This window comes from Prinia subflava, chromosome 3 (genome assembly GCF_021018805.1).
Source record: "Prinia subflava isolate CZ2003 ecotype Zambia chromosome 3, Cam_Psub_1.2, whole genome shotgun sequence".
NCBI lineage: Eukaryota > Metazoa > Chordata > Aves > Passeriformes > Cisticolidae > Prinia > Prinia subflava.
Window position 1 is genome coordinate 17551204 of NC_086249.1, and position 21560 is coordinate 17572763.

Here is a 21560-nt window from a genome sequence, read left to right on the forward strand (position 1 = left end):
TCTGTTGAAGTTTGAGCTCACAGAGAGGGCCTTGAAACAATGTCTTGATTCTGAAACACTTGGAAAAACGTATCTGAACCTGTGCCACTGCAGGAGTGCATGAGCAGAGCCTTGAGGAGAAATTGTGGTATTTCAGTGCAGTCATGAAGAATGGCAGTATAGAAATTCCTCAAATCCCAAATAGTTACTCTCTATTCATAGATAAATTTATAGAAAACTAAACTTGTGTCTTAACAAAAAGGCATGTTATTGGCAGCAGGATGATTCTGACTTTTGATGAGAAAGAGACTGATTATCTAAGTGAGATTTTACAAAATTTTTTTTGTGCCTGATTATCAAGAGTGAAAAGCATGCAGAGGAATAGCTGATCCAGTATAGACACTTTTCCCTCTGCTTTCCAGAGATCTCTGCATTATTCACCTTGAGCAGATGTAAACTGAACCCAAAGCATACCTTGCTTTGTCCCTCTTCTTTCCTCTCCCCTGACTGCTGGGAATCTTTTTCTTAAACTGTGTACATATGCAGAACTGTGGCACCCTGGTTTGTACAGATTTAAACCCTTTACCACTCCAAAATAAGAAGGAGAGAATTCAGAAGTCTTGTGCTTCAAATCAGATTGGTAGCTCATCAAGAATTCTTGTACCTAGCTAGGCAAGCCCTAAGAGCTTGAGAACAATTATAGGGAGAAGGTAAACATTGAGGTAAAGTGCAACAGCTTTGAGGAAGTCTTGACTTTCTGGATGAAAAGCTGGGGAAAGCAGATTGGGGGAAATTCTGTTACTTGTTTTCCTTTATTAGAGATTTAAGGTGGACATATTCCCTATTTTTAAAGCCCTGCATTTAGTGGCTAATATTCTCCTCAGGGCCAGCAGTAACACAGGCATCTGCAATAGAAATATTAAACCTGCAGCCCTTGTGTTTGATGAGCTTCCCAAATGATAAGAGGATGCCTGCCTTTACTACTGATATTGATTCGGTGTCTTGACATCTTCTGGAGTGAGCCCATAAATTAGTTTTTTTCCCTTTATTTCCTGCCTATTGGTGTATCAAGACCCTTTCTAATTGCATAATAATGCAGTATGCAAGAAAAGGGTTTATTTGTCAGTAGTTTGGGCTGTAGTAGCTTGTCTAAGTAGGAAGGCTGTGAAAGCTTGCAGGCTTTTAGGTGTAACAGAAGAGTGAAGGAAGTGCTCAGCAGGTAAAAGCAACTCGGAGTCACAGAATACAAGCTCAGCCGGATTTGAGAGGTAAAAGCAACTCGGAGTCACAGAATACAAGCTCAGCCGGATTTGAGAGCAAACACAAGAACCAGGACCAGTTTCTGGGAAGAAGAGACCTCAGGAAAAATTAATTTAAGCAGCCAGCAGGTAGTGTAGGAGTTGGTGCTTCACTTGTGCCTATACAGTCTTAATGGCAATTGGTGTTATTAATATAAAACAAAGTTGCCCCATGAACAACCAGCTGGATTTGAAGGTGGCCAGTGAGCTGCAGCTAAAACTTCTAAGCTCCATCAGATACATGGGAAAAGCAGAATGCCTGGGGACATGTTTAACCCTTTTAACAGGGAAGTTGAAAAGTCCTCACTTCTGCTGGAAGGGTTCGATTTTTGCCCACTGGCCCTGCTGATGGCCAGCTGTCGTACCCAGTGCTGGTTTATTTTGCCAGTGATTTTATCTAGAGTGGCTCTGCACTGACTGAACATCAGCTCTTTTAGTATCAGATTGAAAGCCATTAACTGAGCTTCTCAGTACTACCATGTCTGGGTGGGGGAAAAGGATAAGGCTGAGTGTTAGCAAGATTTTCTGTTGATGGCCCAGATCTTATCGCAGATGTTACATGTCAGGAATAGTAGTTTCCTTGGATTTTCTTCACAGTTAGATTGCAGTCTTGCCATTCTTCACCATTTGCTTTCTTGAATGATCAAAGTTCATGTTTTTAAAGTTCATGGGGTAGGTAAAGTAACTTTAAAGTAGATAAGTAACACTGAAGGTTGTGTAGATGATAAAAGAAGTTCGGGGGATGCTAATGGTTCAACTGTATAAGGCAGCCTGGGAGAAAATTCAAAGTTGGAACTTCTCAGGAGAGATGAGATTGTAAAAAAAAGGGATTTCTTTGTGGTAGAACAACTTGATATTTCCACAGGTAAACATGAAAAACAGGGGGCTTGTGCAGGCTGTCAAATAAGTAATTTGTTGGACTGTCAGTAAGCTACTTCAGTGTAACTGTGTCAACCAAGCAAATTACATTTCAGGAGCTGCTTTGCAAAAAGCAAACTTGGGAATAGGAGCCATTGAGTATCATGGAAAACAAATTGGAACTGTAAGAGTTGGGGAAAAAAAAGCATAATGCTGTAAGTGCACTGTGGATATGCAGTAACAGCCATACGGGAGCTCAGTATTGCAGCTTATTTATTATACTGTGAGCCTTTTTATTTGCAGAGGTATATCAGCAAGTTTCCTGTTGGAGCTGCAGTTTAAATCAGTTCTTTAAGTGGAAAGATATACAGTGGCAAGCTGAATTTTGCTGATGTGATGATACAGTATAAATCTCCAATCTGTGCCAGTTTAAGTGTGGGATTGAGGCAGACGGCGTGTCTGCATTGGCAAGACCGAGGTGTAGACAAATGACCCCGTGTCTTCATCGGCCTATTGATGGCAGTACTTGCCTAAGTAGTGCTTTGTGGTCAGTGTGCTCTGCCCATGCAGTCACTAGAGCTCATTAGAGATCCAGCCTTGCTTTCAGCTTCTTGGATTTCTTTCTGTAAGCATTGTTGAAGGGCATTGCAGGCAAAGGCTGGTGGCTTGGAAGCTGTTGGTACGTGTGAGGCTGGATGTGTGCTGCAGAATACAGCTCTAAGTGGAGATCCTTGAGGCAGTAATAGAGACTGCAGCTTCAGACTGTGTGACATGGTGTGGCTTGGTGCAGTCAGTTGCTTTGATGTGTGTCAGCTACAGTCCAGCATTCCAATCCTATGTCAAAATGCAGAGCTTCAGGAGATGCCCTTACGTCCTTGTGAGACTTTTGTCATTTAAAACAACTAAACAAAAAAGAATTAAGTTGTTGATGCTAAGGTCTTCAAGATACACATCATAAATGTATTTTCTTTTGAACTGTAACCAGAACTGAACTCAGGCTCAGTTGAGAGGAAATAACTTAAGGGGTAGCTGCAGAAATGGAAAAAGCCTTTCGTTAGAACAGTCTCCAGCATTCAACTGGGGAAACTGTTGAGCTTTTGTTTGAAACTGTAGTGTTTCTCTTCCTTAAGTAAATCCTGCCTCTGGCCAAAGGAATCATTTCCATAGTCACTGTGTGGTTTGTTCTCCAGCATGCAGTGTACATGGACATTGCTGTTTCCACCGGCTCAAAACTTCCCAATGTTTGTCCAAACAAAGATGCTGCATCAGCTTCTTGCTCACTACAGCTGAGCAGGGAACTGCCAAAACATTATTGAAAATAAAAACTGAAAGGCCAATGCAAATGTGGTGGTGAAACAGCTGAGAATGAAAAAACCACCCAAACCTTTCTTTCCCCTTCACAGCCCATTTTCTTCTTTCTTTTCTCCCTTTTTCCTGTGGACTACCTGAGCTTTAATTCATGGATGCAGCAAGGACAGAAACTTTGCTGGTATGTAGAACTGAAGTGTGTCATAAGGAAGGGTGTTTATTACCAATCCCTGTCTAGATGTGAGATCACAAAGTGTTGGTAGCACTGAGTGAACTGATGTAAGTATCTGTGAAGTCCCTGTTGCAACAGATAAGCCAAAAATCTCCTGCAGCCAATATGCCATGGTTTTTGACTTGACCTGTGAAACCACAAACCTTCATTTGAAGGTATAACTTCTAATTAAAACCTTACTTGCTATTCACCCTGCTACTCTTGTTGTCCTGGAGTTTTTTGTATTCTCATTATTAATAACCTGGGTTAAGGCAGCTTCTCCCAAGACTTCTACTAACGTGTAAGTGCTAAACACCTCCTTGATTTGAAGTTATAAGGAATTATAGTTTAGGCTCACTTCTTTATAGTGAGCATGCTGTACTACATTTATATGCCTGCTGTGGAATATCATAACATATTCCATAACCCAGTGTTGCTTCCATCAGAGAGCTACAGTGCAGGCTGGGCTGTGTTTTATCTGTTGGCTACAGCTCTGTAAGACTACAGACTAATGCTCCATCTCCATTTGAGGTAGGAGGGCAGTGGGAGCAAGATGAAGTGTGGCAGCAGTGCTCATGCTTAATCCAGTTCCCAGAAATGACAAAAGGCAATGTGCCATCTGATACATTTCATGCACAGTGGTCCCAACCACCAAGGCCTGGCTGCTTGCCAGTGAGGACCTGAGCAGGGCAGAGTTTCAGAATGTGCTTGGGGTGGTCATGAATGTCAAGTTTCTGATGCCTCTCTGAAATGAGATGTAGTAACAGCTGTGCATTCCTATCCTGCTGCAGAACAGCAGTGGGATTCATGTTCTGATTCATATTCGTTTGCTAGAGGGAGCTTCTGATTGCCTTCCAGATGGTGGTCAACTGAGTCTTGCTTAGGTGTCTTGAGAAGTGTCTGTTACATCAGGAAACTTCAGGAACTGGGAGTGAAGGAAGAGGGAGAGAAATAGACAGCAGTCTTTAAAGAGCATTTTACCAGGAGGAGTGTGTTGGCTGTCTAAGGCAGCAGTTAATACAAAAGGTTATATTCAGGGGTGGGGAAGTCTGTTCCTAGTTCTTGGAACTGCTTGGTGATGATGGCACTGTAGTTATGTCAGCCTCTGCTTCAGTATTTCCATCTGCTAGATGGGATGCTGCTTGTGAGACACATTCAACTTGAGAAAATGAAGTTCCTCTCATGCAGCCAGTTACTAGGGATTGTATTTTTCTCTTATAACTTTGTGTACCTTGTATGCAGAAAAAGGGTGTTGGGGTGAAAGAAGGAGTGAAAGACAGTAACGTCAACATTTTGTGCTTTTGTTTCACATAATACATCATCACCACTACTTGTTTAAAAGCCTTTGAACAAGTTTTTTGTCTCTACAAGTAAGATGCTGTCATTCTTGTGGGAATTACTCTATTCCCCCCGCCTTTAAAACTTGTAACAACCTGCTGATTCCGAAATGAGTGTGTCCCTTGGCATTGTGTTCTTTCATGGCTCTATCCTTTCCCTTCCTCAGGTCCTCAATCTAATTACTGTCAGTGCAACAGCTGCTGCCTCTGCACTGCTGAAATTTGGGTCTCTTCATTCCAGTGAGTTTCCCTCTCATTTCCAGGCTCAGCTGAGAGGTACCCTCTGCCTGTGCCTCCTGCTTTTGTCTCCTCCTAACTAATGACATAAGGCATTTTGGTGTACAATTTGCATTAATAAGATGAAAACAAAAATTGCCCCACAAAAACACAAACAAGCACCGAAAAAAACCTGTGTTGTGTGAGACAGTGGCTCCTTTGGAGCCTTGTTTTGATAACCTTAGATTGGAAAAAAAATCCTGCTGTGCTTCTTCATGTCTCACTGAACTCTTTCTTCAGTGAGTTAAGATCAGCTCCCTTTCCCGCCAGCTCATTGTTTGATTAGGAGCGTGCAAGTGCCCAAGATGTAGGGCAACACAAAGAGATGTTGTGTCTGTTCATGTAGCATAAGTGTATATATAGGCCACGGCAGCATAGTCTGAAAATGTAATTAAATGTAATAAAAAAAAAAGAGTGGCAGTGAAAAACATGCATGGATTATTCTAATCCTGCTCCCTTCAGAACAAAGAACAAATGTGTTGCTGCTTCTCTAGTTGCAGCCTGCTTGTCTTAGCCTATAAGCATGCATGAGGACAATCAACTCAATAGAAAGTAAATGTAAAATCACAAAACAATTGCCAGTAATGTGTTTAAGTATGGCCTCCTCTAAGCTTGCTTTTTTGCTCTTTCTTTGTCTGCTCCAAAGCTCACATAAAAAGTGTAATATGAAAATAAGGGATGGAGGAAAAAACCCAAGCCAGTCTCTTTTTTGCTTTTGAGCCATGCGAAGAATGCCTTCAAATTTTTTTAATTATGTTGTTTACTTAGATTATTTATTCCTCTGCACTAGAAATTTAGATGCACCAGCAGTATGGTGAAAAAAAGATTGGTATTTGTATGAAGTGAGGGAAACAGAGATAGGAAATAAGGGAATGGGGGCACAGTAAAGCTTTGTCCTTTCTCTCTGCCACTCATCCTTTTTGATTTTAAAGCTATTTTGCCTTTGTTTCATTTCCCATTAAAGCTCAGTCTTTCAAGCTTATTTTTCACAGCCCTGGGGACCAGAATCAGAATCTCCACTCCCTTCCCACCCCTCTAGGTTTACTAGTACAAACTAGAATTAAAAAAAATAAAACAGAACCTTGCAATTTCCAAATGTACAGCCAAACTGAAGTTGCCAACACGGGGTATGTGTACTGGTGCCTCTGAGGAACTGAAGTAATTTCACTGATCCTACTTAGTATTGAACACTTGATTGTGTGGAACTAGCCATAGAGTTAACTCCTCCATCTTCTACCCATTCCTACCCTCCCATCAGTAGATGATGGTTTCCTCTGTTCATGCATAAATAAGTTGTCAAACTGACATAGTAGGAACATGCTGGAATTTGTAGGTGACGTGAGCTTTTAAATTGTCTCCTTGTCAAGGTAAGAGCTGCTTTTGTTTTCATTTTCCTGAGGCAAAAAAAAAGAGAGAATTGCCATTTACCTGGGATTTCTCAATGACCTGAACATACGAGTCCCCAGGGCTGCAGCCCCACTCCTGGTTGTGGTGGAGAGCCCGTCACTCCCGTCAGGCACAGACAGCCCCCCACTCCTGCATCCCCTGCATTGTGGATCCTCCAGTTGTTAGCCTGGGATGTAGAGTCCATCCACTGGCAGGTCTTCCAGGTGACTTCCAGATTTGAGCCTCTTCAAAAGGTGGGCAGGATCACCCTGATCTCTCCAGAACCCAATTCCACCGGTTGCCTGACTCCCAGGGACACATGCATACCTGTCTGCCAAGCCACCTGGCTTAGCTGCCTGTTTAGCCAGCAAGTAGCTGCTGGCTTTATAGTTCCTAGTGATTACACACCCACTGCAGTTGCTGACACCACATATACATGGATTTTAAGACCTGTAGTCCCACTCCAAAGTCATCACCATCTACAGAAAGATGAATAAGTAGGCTCACTGACCTTTGGATACCAATCATTCCCACACAGAGTGGAAAAAATTATTTTTTTATCATTTATCTTTTTTTTATGACTCTTATTCAAGAATTTTAAACTATTAGGTAGCTGCAAAACCTCTTTGTGAGGTCATGACAGTGATGGATGCTTGGCTTTCTGGTCATCTTTGCATTTATTTTTCTGTTAAGGTGTTTTCTGTAGTGCTTATCATCATTGTATTTTTGTGCTTATATAAGGAAGATTCATGATGTGATGAATGCTGACCTGACAGGGTTGATGATAACAATTCTGATTAGTTTATTTATGAGCTACTTCTTTTTTTTCTGTAGCTGGTAAAATATAAGAGGGATGAAAAGGATGTGGGAACTCCCAAAATACGTCTCTCGTAGGCTGTTTTTACCCAGCTGTTAGTTCGGCTCCAGTCATTCGGTTTCCCCCATCTCTAACCACTTTTTTTTTTTTTTTTTTTTTTTTTTTTTTTTTTTTTTTTTTCTTCCCCTTCACCCTTCAATCTGCTGCAGCTGTTAGAATTTCATCATTGTCTCCAAATACCACATTTCCCATTAGCAGCACAGCCCCTTCTGTGCTAAGGGGAATGTCATTTGTGTGCTTTGCATATGTATTATTGTTAGATGGTCTGCAGCCAAAGCAGTACTTACACCTTTGATTGCAACAAGGGTCAATTCCTTGGTAAGAGGCACACATAATATGCATAAATATTGTAGGGTGAGGTTTGCAGACTTGCTGGCAGAAAGTGGTTAAGTCTTTTTGTTCTCGTGCTCTGCTTTTCAGATGCTTGCACTGCAGTTAGCCTTTATCAGCATTTGATTTAACACTGGATCCCGGAGTATTTATTCCTTTTGGCAGTTTTAGTGCCATGTCACTCACTGACTGTCACACTTGTATCATACATTAGATAGCTTATCCTAAAAAAAACATTTCAGGTATGAAACTATTGCTCATTCTAATGTTCTTTATATCGGGGGGGGAACATCTCATGTTACAGCTGATTTTTAGGTTTTTGTGTATTTTGAATCAATGGCTTTTGTGAATTTCTTTCTGCTCACTGTCTTCATTTCTGCCTGACACCCATTTTGCATTTACTTGGGCTTTGCAAAAGCCTCTGGTAGTGCCCTTGCTCTTTCCTTGCAGTCCTCCATGATTAGAATCTCTGATGGATTCCTGCAGGGCATGGCAGGGCATCTTAATTTCACTTGGGGGTCAGCTTGGAGTTCTAAGTTACTCATAGCATGGTTCCATCCTGCTCCCACAAAATAGCCTGAAATAGATGTTAATTACAGTCTTTGCTGTCATCTGGTTCTCTTCAAGCTAGGTCTTAACTCTCCTCAGGCTACAGTGCCTGTAGATTTGACTTACTGGGCCACTGGGAGGAGAAATTTGTTCCAGGAATAGGTCTTCAAGTCCAAATTGGTTTGTACCCGCACATATAATGCACATGTGTGTATCTATGTGCCAAAATAAACCACGTGACCTGGGATGTGTAGGATGAAGTCATGGGGACATCAGTGCTCACTGATGCAAAGCTTCTATTTGCACACCTGAGCACTGAAAGCATCATGCCACTGTATATTGCCTCATTTCTACATTGGATGCATATTTGAATTCTGTTGTGCAAATACAACCTTATTTTGTGCGGTCTAAGACAGTTTCAAGCAAAATACTTTTGACTGGACTTGTCGTCTTCTGTTTTCCCTCTCAAAAAATGTCAAGGGCATTTGCACACCACTTTGACAGTTCTAGATATTTTTCTTTTTTTTCTGTTGTGTTTGTTTCATTAAATCCTTTGTGAAGAGATAGTAGATGCAACTCCCTTTGCAGTGTTAGTTCTCTGTATAATGCATGGGCTTAGGACACCTTCTAGTCCACCTGCCCCCAGCATATCCTGGTGCATGGGGTTATTCCTCTTCAGGTGCAAGACTTTGCATTTCCTTTTGTCACTTCTCATGATGTTCCTGTGAGCCCATATCTCCAGCCTGTCAAGGTCCCTGTGAGTGGTGGCGTAACCATCTGGTCTATCAGCCAATCTTCTTGGTTTTGTATCATCTGCAGATTTGTCAAGGGGAGACAGTGGCAAATACGGCTTTACAAAATCCTCATTTTCTTTGGCAGCTCAGAGTGAAAGCAGGATCTTGTCAGGTGGCCTAGGGAGAAAGAACTGGATGCAGTTTAACTGCATTGTGTAAAGCTTAAAAAAGTTTTCCTCCACCTCAGGGCTCTTGGATTTCTCTGCTGATGAGGACTGTATGTGACCTTTTTATGTTTTAATTATTCAGGAGGAATGTCCTACACTAGAGAGTGCCTGCTAATAAAAAGTCTGAAATAAATGCTTCAAATGACTACTTTTGATGCATTTAGATCCTGTAAGTCAAGGAGATCCTAGTTGGAAATCCTTATTAGACTCTAGGAAGCCCTGAGGGGCTGCAGGTGTTATCTCCCAGTACATAAGTAATGCTGAGCACATTTTGAGTTAAAGGAAATGTGATTTTTTTTTTTTTTGTAAATAAATATAGATCCATGACTGTCTTGGATGGACCTTTCTGTTTCTTACTTTTACTAGTCAGGAGGGACCTGCTCTCTTCAGCAGTCTGCGACTTGTTGGCCACGTGGCTTTGGTATGCTCCATGCAGGACAGAATGCCCAGCTCTCCTCCACCTGGTGTTGAATGCTGCTGGTTGAAAATCGCATCTGCTATGGCTAATGCTCACAGTAAGCAGTCCTGAAAGTGCATTTTTACCTTGTGTTTATTGACCTAGAGGTTCTGGGGAGATCACTCTAAACAACTTGTTTAAACTCTTCAAGCCCTGGTCTGAAAACAGGTGTTGAAAACTGATTGCCAACTTGCTTTGGGAATGTGGACTTAATTGGTTCATTCTGCTAACAATGTTTTTAATAGACTTATCTCTTACAAGTCTCATCAAGTCCTCTTTGCTTTCTCCTGCCAAATAAATATTCCCTAATAATCCCCAAATCTCTTCCTTCATCTTCATTATTTATTTTCTTGTTTAATAAACATTTTTTTTTCTCCCCGAAGCCTAAACTGATTTACATGTGAGCTGCTCCTTGGCTGAACCACATAGCAGTTGCTGGATGGTGTGCTGTATTTGTCAGTGTCCTCTGAAAAACTGCTGGTACTCCAGAAAATCAGGGCTACATAGTGATGTTCCTGAGGCATGTGGAGGTGCCTTGGAAGAATAATAATGAAACAGGTCTTGCATGTCTCTTTTGCTATGCTAAAGCAACAGGGAAGCAGTTAGATCTGGGCTTCCTGTGTTGTACTGAGCTTCTCTTCTTCCATCCTTAAAAATTCTCAATGAATTCAGAAAATGCTTGAATTACATTAATAAAAAAACCCAACAAAGATAGGGATCTTCTTGGGCATTTGCAGGATTATGGGCTGGATCTCCTGGAGAACCCCACACTGCAAATGCCTTCCTGCTTGAGAGTAAGACATTAGCAAATAGTAACTGTTTCATTTTAACTGTTACCTAAGCATTCTGCCTAATTGCTTCATAAACAATCGGAATAAACACTTTGAATTATGTTATTTTAAAATTCAGTTGATCTAGTTTATTTTCCACGAGTGTATCTTTAGAATAGAATAGACTGTTTCAGCTGGTAATTTATTTCAGATAAACTTCTGCTCTGTCAGCCTCCTAATGAAGGAATTGCACACATGATCTGCAGCACCTTTCCCATGGAAAGAAAAGGAAGGAAATGCAGATTTGCTGATTTTGTCCATGCCACTCACTTACAAATAGGTCCCTGCAGAATAATAAAGAGCTTCAGTGTCATTGACTTATTTTCTTTTTTTTTACCTAAATAGTCACAGGCTTCACATAGTATAAGGTCTCTCTAGCTGAGTACCATTTTAGGAGAGTTCTATATTATATTACATGTTTCTAGCTGCTGGTTCAAATTTCTAAAGTAGGATTTTTCTGATTACAAGCTGAAGTTTGAATTTCCAGCCCCACTGAATCCCGCTCCAAATCTGCTGACTCCGCCAGGCAGACTGATGTTTTAGTGGATTTGTTAATGTTCAAGCTACATTCTTACCATTCTTTTCTCACAGGAAAATATCTGTAAATAATTCTGTCTAAAATTTCTTACGCTGCTGGGTTTCCTGTCACTCTCAGGAACTTTAGTGCCTTCTTTATTTTGAGTGTTAGTATATCTCCAGGAATAACCAACTGAGGGTATGATGACGGATCAGTGCCATTTGGGTAAAGAAGCACAAGTTGAAATGTGGTTTTCCTACCTTGTTTTAAAGGTACATGGTATCACTTGATCCTTGCATGTATTAAGGGAGATTTTTATTTCTAGGTTTTAGTCTTTAAGTAGGATTATTGTAACACTAGTTTCTTCTTTATTTCCTGCATGAGTCATTGGTTGTATTCAGGTTTAGTGACTGACTCTCACCCAAAAGCCTTTCTTCCCTCCACCCCTCCAATTCTAAAGCTCTCAACCACAAAATCCAGTATCAGAAATTACATTTATTGTATCAAGAACAAGGAGTCCAGTTTAACTACGAAAAAAGATTGCAGAGCTGTTACTGAGTATAAAAGCTAGTTATAACCTTGAAATTGAATTTAAAGTTTTCTTCCCCTTCAAGACAATTGCACAAATTTATTTAGTCTCATTTCAAGTCTTTTGTCTCGTCCCCAAAAGCACTCGGTAGTTTCTTTTGATTCAAAATAGATCCACTAATGAACTCTTTCAGTAGAGCCACGTTTAGGCTGACATTTTTGAACTTTTGCACTTACAAAATAAAGACTTGAATATATTTCCTTTTTTTTATATTAAAAGGTTTTGTAACAAGATTTTTGATAATTGGCAGTTTTACAAATTAACCTTAAGTGTGAATTTCAGAACTTGAAAGCAGTCAAATTTCAGAAGTTAGTCAGTATTCTCTGTTTGGACTACCGCCAATCCTTGCTGCACATGGGAGGTGAGGTTATTGTTTTTCTAAAGAGTTCTTTCGACAGTTTCTCTCAAAAAGGCCCAGATCATTTATTTGTTGTCCAGTTTCAAAAACTCGACAGAACATCTGAGAAGTGCTAGGTAGTTCACATTCATCAGGGTCATTATTTTTGAATACCTGCTGTCTCTTTGTGACTTTTCAATCCTTCTGAGGATTGCTGTGGGACTCAGGCTGCAAACTGGTGAGGATCTTCTACAACACTATGCTGGGGTGAAGACAAAATGAGTTGAACAGGTTTAAACAATGCCTTGGTTTGAGAGAGTTCTGGTTTAGCTGCAGTGTGGCAGTGTTCTAGCTTGGAGTGTGGTTGGAGCACAAGTGTAGGAAGCTGTGCATTATCTGTGCTCTGAGCACGTGAGGACTCTCCCCACAGCCGAGTGCGTGAGCTGGATGAAAGCTTTACCGCACTGCTCAGCCCCTAAGAGTGGAACTTTCTGCGTTGAGAGGGTGGGATACCTGTAGCTGATGGAAGCCCTGAGCATGGAAAGCCATGGTCTTCTTACAAACACCACCCTGGGAATTTCAGGATCTTTAGGTTTGCTGCTCTCCGTAGACAAGCCTGAAGGTTAGTCAGCTCTGTGTAGAGGGGAATGTGTTGTAATCGTGCACTCTCCTGTAGCAAGTAGGCAATTATATGCACGAATGACACAGTAATAAGAACTACAAGCACGAGCTGTTTTAAGGTAAGATCTTTCTGCTGTGGTTGGCTGGCAGTTTGGACTTAATTGGAACTTATTTTATTATTCTGATAATTTATATTGAATTTAAATGCATCGTGCTGGCTGATAGGAGTATATTAAATGTAGCAAATCTTCTGCTGGGTAGTCTATAATACAAGGCATTTTCAAGAGCTGGCAGGCTTTGTACAGGCCAAATTATCATGCAAAACGTCTGAGAGCATATGATTTATGCCAAAGGTGCTGTAAGATTGCATAAATTTAAGACTTTTATTCTCAACTATTACATTCATACACTAAAATAATTATAGGGTGCTGACGATGGCGCACCATTTAAGAAAATGAATGACTTAATTTTACTTAAGTGTATTGTTAAAGATAAAACTATTCTACTGTGTTAAAAAAAAAGAAAAACCCTGCACAAGATGATGAAGCGCTGTCAAGTCATAGATCATAACACTGCAACTGGGAGTTGCTCTCTGTGGAGGAATTGTATTGGTTTTACATCCTTTATTTTAAAGTGTCCTTACTGATCAAACAGTTCATACAAATGTTAAAATTTGGTGAGACCTGCATTGCTGTTAACCTTTCATATTGACTGTCTAAGGGTATGGCCAGCAGTTGGATCTGAACTGACTCACTGCTAAACCTGCTATAATTATTTATAATCATTGTCTTTGAGGGGGGGTGGGGATATCATTATTTCTGGTACAAAGATGCTCAGAAGTAGAAAATTACTAGGTCTTGTGTACCACAGTGCTACCACCTGATGGTTGGCACTTGGGTGTGGGCACCTACAGCATCAAGCTGAACTTAGGATGGTCTGCTTGCCCATGTCCTGTTTGGAAACCAGCTCCCTCTGTGTCTGTGGGCATTGTCTGTGCTGTAGGAATCTGGACTATCCCCTGGTTGACCATAGGAGAGCTTGTCTGTCCACTGAGGCATGGGGTTTGTGAGGCCTGCAGGGGAGGGAAGAGCTTGACAGGCTGATGGCACAGAAACAGTCACTTGTCCTCGCCCTTACAAACAGGTTGGCTTTTCCAGCCAAATACTTGGCTTATGTGACCAACCAGATGAAAAATATAAGTAAACTGTGAAAAAGACTTAAGGAAAAAAAGATAAAAAATTCCCCATCAAGTTACATTTGCTGTTAAGAGCAGGCTGAAGAGGGAACTGAACCAAAGTGCTTGGACAGGCAGTGACAGGACAAAGAAATGATGCTGAGAGATGGCCCATGTCAAGCCCAAATGTGACAAACTGAGAAGCAGCAGCCATCACTCAGCAGTTCTTCCTTATGCAGCGCTGTGGCTCGTCAGGTCCTAATCCCCATTAGTTACCTCTTGGTACCCTACAGCTGTGTGGCACTTTGAGGTAAGGCTGGGTTTGGTGTCCCAAGTGGAAGCAATGGAGCTGGAGATGAGGAAGTGTAGGGGAGGATGGATGTACAGATGTTTTGTTGTACCGTTTCTTGACCCTCTGTATAACTCCCTTACATAAGGACCCTGAGAGCAAATTCAGTGTTAACAAGACAAGTCTACAGTGCATCACAAGCAGTTGCCTCTTCAGCTGCTTCTCACTCCCATCAACATTGAAATGGGAAATGGGAAATGGGAAAAAGTGCAGTGGGAGAGGAATAATAGATAAATAGCTGCTGCTATTTGCTAGCAGTTTTTTCCAGGTCAGCGTGACACTGACAATCCAAGTCCTAGTTGTGCTTGAAATTACTGATAAGAGCTCAGACATTTAATATTTGAGATGACCTTCCTAGTTTAAGTTGCGATAGGTGTATCTTAACAATTTTTTTTTTTTGCTTCACATCAGTCCTCTGGTTTTATTTATCATATTTCCAATTCTAAGCACTCTAATATTTTCTTTTTTTTTTTCTTTAAGTAAACCTAAAGTATTTATCTGTAGCAGTATTTATCTGCCAGAGCAGAGTGGTGTTGATATAAACTGATACATTGGTGCTCTGTTTTCCCAGCCTTCCAGAAAATTGCTGGTCAGCAATACCTACCATGAAATATATAGTCTTCAGGTGATATAAATGAGGTGTGTGGACTTAAAGGCTTTTCTGGAACTGTGCTGGATTTTTCTAAGATAAATTTAATTCCAACTCTGATAAAACAAGTGAAAGAACTGCAAAAAGCTTGACAGTTGCAAGAGAGTGACGTATAGTAGAGTGACCTCTAAAGAAGGGAGAATGAGAACTTTTTTTCCTCTCATCTCTGCTGCTTTAAGAAAGCTTGGAAGATTATTTCCATGTTTTGCCACTTTTAACAATAGAAACTCAGATCTGGCTAAACATCAAAAGATGTTTACGGTAATTGGAGAATAGTAGCATCACAGATTTCAAATGAATTTTGAAATAAATTATTACTTGAAGAGCCATATTTTTAAATCTTATTGAAGCACTTTCTGAATTCATTGAGAATTTTGCAGGATGGAAGAACCACAAGTCCACAGCACAATTGCCTATTTTCAGAATACAGTGAAAAGCAAACTTTATCATTCTGCTAAATTAAACACATCCAGAAGTCCAAAACATGTTGAGAAAAATGCTTCTTTTTGTAATGCAGTTTTAAATTCTCAATTTTATGATACGTTAAATTAAATGGAACTTATTGGTATTAATATTTTTCCCCCCATCATAATTTAGTTGTTGTTCTCTGGAGAAAAATAGATTTGGTGTTAGCTTAGGTGTTAGTTTTGGCCGGGAGAGTGTGAAATAGGAAAATGGTTTTACTGCTCATCATATAATGAATGGTCCACTGATTAAGAATTTCAATTTCCATGTATTTTGCATTATGTTAAAACCTCAAAAACTACTTATTAGCTGGTGTAATATTTAATTTAAGATTATGTAAAATCGGATGTGGTTTGAAATCTGGAAATGAGTTAAAACTGTAAAAATTTGTTACATGGTTATATAAGGCTACATTAATTGTGCTGGAGGCTTAAAGAATAATGTTTCTAAAAACATGCTTTGCATTTAAAATTAGCATTAGGGCAAAGAATCTATTATTTGTTGAAGTTTATTTGTTAGACACTGTGTTGAAGTATAAAAATGGAACTTATCACTGTGTTTCAAGGCTTGGAGTATTTTTAGTTTGGAGGAAACCTTTTTTTTTTTTTTTTTTTTCTTAATCTACAACTTCATGTGAGGTTGTGTTGGAGTTTAGCCCCAGACATCAACTGAGTCCCATGCAGCAGCTTCCTCCTTGTGGGATGATGAAGAGGATGGGAAGTGTATAAGACAGAAAACTCATGGGTTGAGTTAAAGACAGTTTAATAGGGAAAGCAAAATCTGAGCACTCAAGCAAAGCGAAACAAGGAATCATTCACCACTTCCCATGGGCAGGCAGATCTTCAGCCATCCCCAGGACAGTGAGGCTCCATCGCAAGTAACGGTGCCTGGGAAGATAAATGCCATCACTCTGAATATTCCCCTCTTCTTTCTTCTACCCTGGGCTCTACATACTAAGCAGGACACCATATGGTCTGGAAGATTCCTTGGGTCAGTTGGGGTCAGCTGTCTTGGCTGTGTCCCCTCCCAACTTCTTGTGCACCCACAGCCTCGGTGGTGGGGTCAGTGAGGAGCAGAAAGAGCCTTAATGCTGTGCAAGCACTGCTTAGATTAAAATTAAAATTAAAAAAAAACAACAACAAAACAACAAAAAACTCTGTGTTATCAGCACTGTTTCCAGCTCAAATCCCATACCAGCCCCACACCAGCTACTGTGAAGAAAATTAACTGTACCCCAGCCAAAACCAGCACAGGTGGTGATGAAACAGAACGAGTTGTTTAAGCTGCAGTGAGAACAGTAGCTGCTTAGAAAATACTGCTGCTGTCAAAGGTGATATCACCCAGTTCTATTCTACACTTTATTTAACAGCAAACCTGGAATACTTGAACGTCTGTCTAATTAAAATATTTTATCAGCGTGGCAATTTTTAGATCTTAGAAGTTGTCATAACTTGGAATTTTTAGTAATTTCATTTGAGGTGAAAATATACCTTAACTTGGAGATATATCTGGTTATCTGATTTGCTTGAAGCATTGAGAGACAAGGCAGTCATTGTTCATAACCAGCATGGGTTCACATGGGGGAAGTCCTGCTTAACCAGATTAACTTCATTTTATGACAAGGTCACCCACCTAGTTGACCAAAGGAAGCTTTTTGTTTGTTTGTTTGTTTTGTTTTGTAATTTTATCAAAGCTTTAGGTACTATTTCTTACAGTGTTTTTCTGGATAAACTGTTCACCACCCATCTAGACAAGTTCATAGGACATGGAGTGAGCAAAGGGCTGTTGGGTGGGGCTCAAGGGGTTGTAGTAAATGGGGTTACATCAGCCTGGCAGTCAGTCACCAGTAGAATTGCCCGTGACTCAGTTTGAGGGCCAGTGCTGTTTAATGTCTTCATAAAGTATCTGGACACTAAAATCAAATGTACCTTTGGAAAGTTTGGTGATGAGGAGGAGCTGTGGGCACCCTCAAGGGTAGAGAAGCCTTACAGAGAGATCTGGAGAGCCTGGAGAGCTGGACAGTCAGCAACCATAAGAAATGTAGCAAGGGAAAGTGCCACATTCTCCACCTGGGATGGGACAATCCTGGTTGTCTTTCTGGTTAACAGTGACAGGACACAAATGAAATGAAATGAAATAATGAATCTACATCAGGGGAAGTTCAACTTGGACGTTAGGAACAGGTCCTTCACTGAGAAGGTGGTTAGTCACAGGAACAGGCTCCCCAGGGAAGTGGTCACAGCATCAGACCTGTCAGAGTTAAGGAGCAGCTGGCCAAAGCTCTTAGTCATAGGGTCTAGTTTTAGGCAGTTCTGTGAGGAGCAGGGTGTTGGACTTGCTGATGCTTATGGGTCCCTTCCAACTTGAGATATTCTGTGATTCTATGGCTCATTCTTTCACCTACTATGTGGAAAATTACATGCTGTTATTTAAAATGCAGCAACCACCTGCCAAATTGTTCACAGAATTTTATTCATTTGCCTTTCATTACTGTGCACACCTTTGCTTTTTTTGGGTTTTGATTTTAAAATGTGACTGTCTGCATTCAGCCTTTTGCATTTGAAAGATGAACAGAAATTCAGGATAATGTTAACTCCTGCAAGGTCTGGTGTACAAGTGCTGAAATGTACTTTTTAGCTGCTCTGTGAGGCTTTTGGAGAGGCTGGTTTCCCATTAGGGTTTCAGTTTCAGAATGGAAAAGACATGTGAAGCAAGCAGTCTCTGCATTGCCGTGCTGCAGCAGAATCCCATAACGTGAGGTATCTGCCTGTAATTCAAAACTTCAAGAGGGATCCAGCTGAAGCAACAAAGGTCCCACTTTTGGCATTTGTGCAGCAGCTGCCTGGGCATTGTGCCATTCATCAGAGGCAATACACATTCCCTCTCAATCCTGCTGTGATTCCCTTCCTCCCTCCTGTTTCAAATGCTTTCATAGAGCTGAGCTGTGTGAACTTTCATCAGAGGAGGTGAAAGTGGTGTTGCTCATTCTGAACATGCTGGGATTGTTTTCCCAAGTTCAAGTCCCACTGAAAGTTTATTCCTGTTTTTCTCCTCATCTTTGCTCCCTTTTAGCCCTCGAGTTGACTCGCTCTTTGGTGTAATTACATGAAAAATGCTATAAGCCTTTTCCAGGCAAAGAAAATGAATGTCCTTCTACATTGAGCTGTACTGCATTCCCAGTAATCTGGTTATGTTCAGTCCTTTGCAAATGAAGACCATAAAGGACAAGCAGCTTTGCTCCATCTCAGTTACAATTGCCATGATATCCCATCCTTGGAGTCAACGTGGGGTTTTTTCAGCAACAGTCAGCATGGTTTCTGAATGTGGAACTTAATTTTCATTGTTACATTATATAAATGATGGTTGGGGAGATTTTTATTACATCATTTTGTATGAAGCTGTAGCTAAAAACATAAATATCATCTATCTGTCTTCTGGAAAAAAAAATTGAAGTAAACCCAAAATTTTGTCATCATGAAATAAACCTAAGGAACCTCTGCACAAGAGCAGCTGTGAAAGGGAATAGTGGATGGGTGGTCTCTCCATCAGGGAATCTCTCTCTCAGTCTCTCCCCCCTCTCCCCACCCCTTGCTCATGCAAGCAGTCTGGTGAGCATTTAGATGAGGTCCTATGGGATAAACCAACTTTCTATTTTAATATATTTTGTGGTAAGATTGTTGTTTTTAAAGCTTGCTTCAGTTGTATCCCATGTGATCTTGTTGGCCATGTACTGAAGTAAGAGACTGCTGTGATAGAGTAGATGTGGAAGTAATGCTGATTATGAGCAACACTGAATCATGGTGGTTGAAAGAGCCTCTTTGAATCATCCCTGCCCAAGAGAAGATTCCACACACAGAACTTTAAAGACAGTGCTCTGAATTGCTCTTAAACCCTTCAAGTTGTAGAGCAATTCAGCTTGCCTTTTGACCTTCTCCTTAAACCCATCCTTCCACCGTGTTCAAGGGAAAAAAATCCAGGAGGACAGATGACATGTATGTAATAATAATCTATAACAGTTTCTCAGTGTTCATGTCATTGTTTGCACTCAGCCCAGCTGGTAACGTCTGAAAGCTTTTGCCAGCTGATAATTTTCTAGTGGGCTGTGAGAAATGAGGTCCCAACCAAGACTTAGAGAGTAGAGACTCTCTGTGGACAACAAATGCAGTTTTGCTGCCTGGTACCTATTTGCAGTGTCAGCAGAGGTCCTGATGCAGAAAGAGACCCAGGAGACTGAATTCCCCTGGACTTACGTGGCCCAAAAATAACTCTGTGTGTTTCAGAGAGGACTGTAGTGAATTACAAATAGACTTTGAATAAACACTACAATTTTGTTTTCATATAACAAGGTGTTAAAAGCAAATATAGTAATAAGAAGAAATTATACTGTGTTTACTTACTAAGTCAGAAAGAAAGAGTAATGCTGAGTCTGCCAAATTTTAGCACTGACAAGAAGCTAAAAGCAAAGGGAGCTTGTGGTGGCTGCTGTGACACCAGGGAAAAGACAGCCTCAGCACAGGCTGCCTGAGATAGGTGCAGAGCCTCCAGCCATGGAGGCTTTTGGGAACATGTATTGTGCTAACTACTGTGCAGGGAGAGCACAGCCCTGGACAGTGAGTAGGTATTTCTGCAATTATCGTGAGGTCTGGCAGACATGAAGTGTTTCCCACAGAACTGTGAGAGGTAATCTTTTTTTTTCCTCTGCTGGTCTCTTGGGGAGCAGTTACAGGCCATCTCTTCTGTTTCCCAGCTGTGGCCGTGGCATGAAGCATCTGGCAGAGCTGGAACTGGGATACAGCTTCCTGCTGAGCAGATGTCTGTGTATGTTGATACTGCTTTTGGAGGGATGGGTGTACTAAATGAGTGGTTGAGCTTTGCTTGGCTGTGAGTCTGATTCCATGAAAGTTAAGGGAACAATGGGATTAAGGTGCATGACTGGTCGATTGCCTTACGTAGATTCAGTGAGCAGCCACTTTTCCAGTTCCCTAACAGGCCATCCCATTGTCTTCAGGGAGAGTGTGCTGCACCATACAGCCAAGGAGCCTATTTTGCTTTCTCCTCATTGTTCAGTTGCAATTAATGTGTGCTGTTCAAACACTGCTCTGAAGACAGCCTGCAATGATATTACTGGGATGATATTGGAGTGCTTCATAAAATTTTTGGACTTAATTTTTCAGGGCACCTGGTTGAGGGAAAGTGAAGGTTTGCCATTTCTCCATTATAATGCATGGGAGTTGGACATAGTGAAGTTCAGAAAGCTTCTCATTTCTGGCTGCCCAGTTTTAGACCCTGTATTTTTTCAGGATACTTTGTGTTAAATAACAGCCTGTGTTCATGGTGCAGGTCCCACTGTAATTTTGAGTGCATGGCCATTCTGCCTGCAGAGCAACCTTGGTCTGAAGAAAAGCAACTAAGATCCAAGCAATGTGATTAGTAGGAACATGACTATGTGAGGAATTTTGTTATGCATTGCAAAAAAACTCTGTGGTAAATGCAAGGATCATGTTGGATTTCAAGGATGGGAGTTGACTGGCTTGACATTCAGAGCATTGTGCCTGGCCTTCTCTCTTGCAGGACCTGTACCCTCAAGTGTTAAAGTCCTTCCATATAGGAAGCAACCTCTAACTGTGAATTATTTCCTTAAATACTTCCCATTTTTCATGGTGATGTTCACCTGGACTTGTGTTCTTGCATGCTTGTGAGCAAGAGTATATGGAGAAAGTGAAAGTTATTCGTTAATCTTCTAACATCCTGTTCTGATCAGAGTTGGGTTCTCTAGGCTTCAAATGTGGAAGATCATATCAAATGACGAGAACAACAGGTCCTTATGTGGGCAGTAGGATTCCCATTTTCTGCTAATGGAAATGGAAAGTTGCAACTCTGTTGTCAGTAGAGTGGGAGAACTGGGATAAAGATATGTTGGTGTTCCGATGATGCATGTACAGCCTGAATGTTCATAACTCATTCAAGGAGGTGACTTTCAAAACTTGACTATGCAAGGTTTGTTCTGCTTCATTTTAGTTTTTGTCCTGGTTTAGGGCAAATTTGGGAGGAAACCTCCGAACGGGGTCCCTCTAGAAAGCAAACCCAAGTAGCCCCTCCCCAAACTGGTCTGGGAAAAAAGTTTCCTTAGAGAAAAGTGGAAAAAGCTGTTTATTCAACAAGCAAAGTGTTCACAAGCACAAAAAAAAAAAAAAAAAAAAAA

The 21560-nt window shown here is 40.9% G+C and overlaps 1 protein-coding gene across 3 annotated transcripts in view; it reads left to right on the forward strand.

The window, feature by feature from the left end:
- Positions 1–21560, forward strand: part of TSPAN9 (tetraspanin 9) — a 169617-nt gene that overhangs the window by 31108 nt on the left and 116949 nt on the right. Inside the window, exon 3 of one of the 3 annotated variants that reach the window (XM_063394101.1) lies at positions 9737–9885. The exons of the other annotated variants lie outside the window; for them this stretch is intronic. Within the exon in view, the coding sequence (XP_063250171.1) occupies positions 9801–9885 (85 nt within the window). The 5' untranslated portion in view covers positions 9737–9800. The remainder of the gene's footprint in view (positions 1–9736; positions 9886–21560) is intronic. 3 annotated transcript variants of the gene reach the window in all.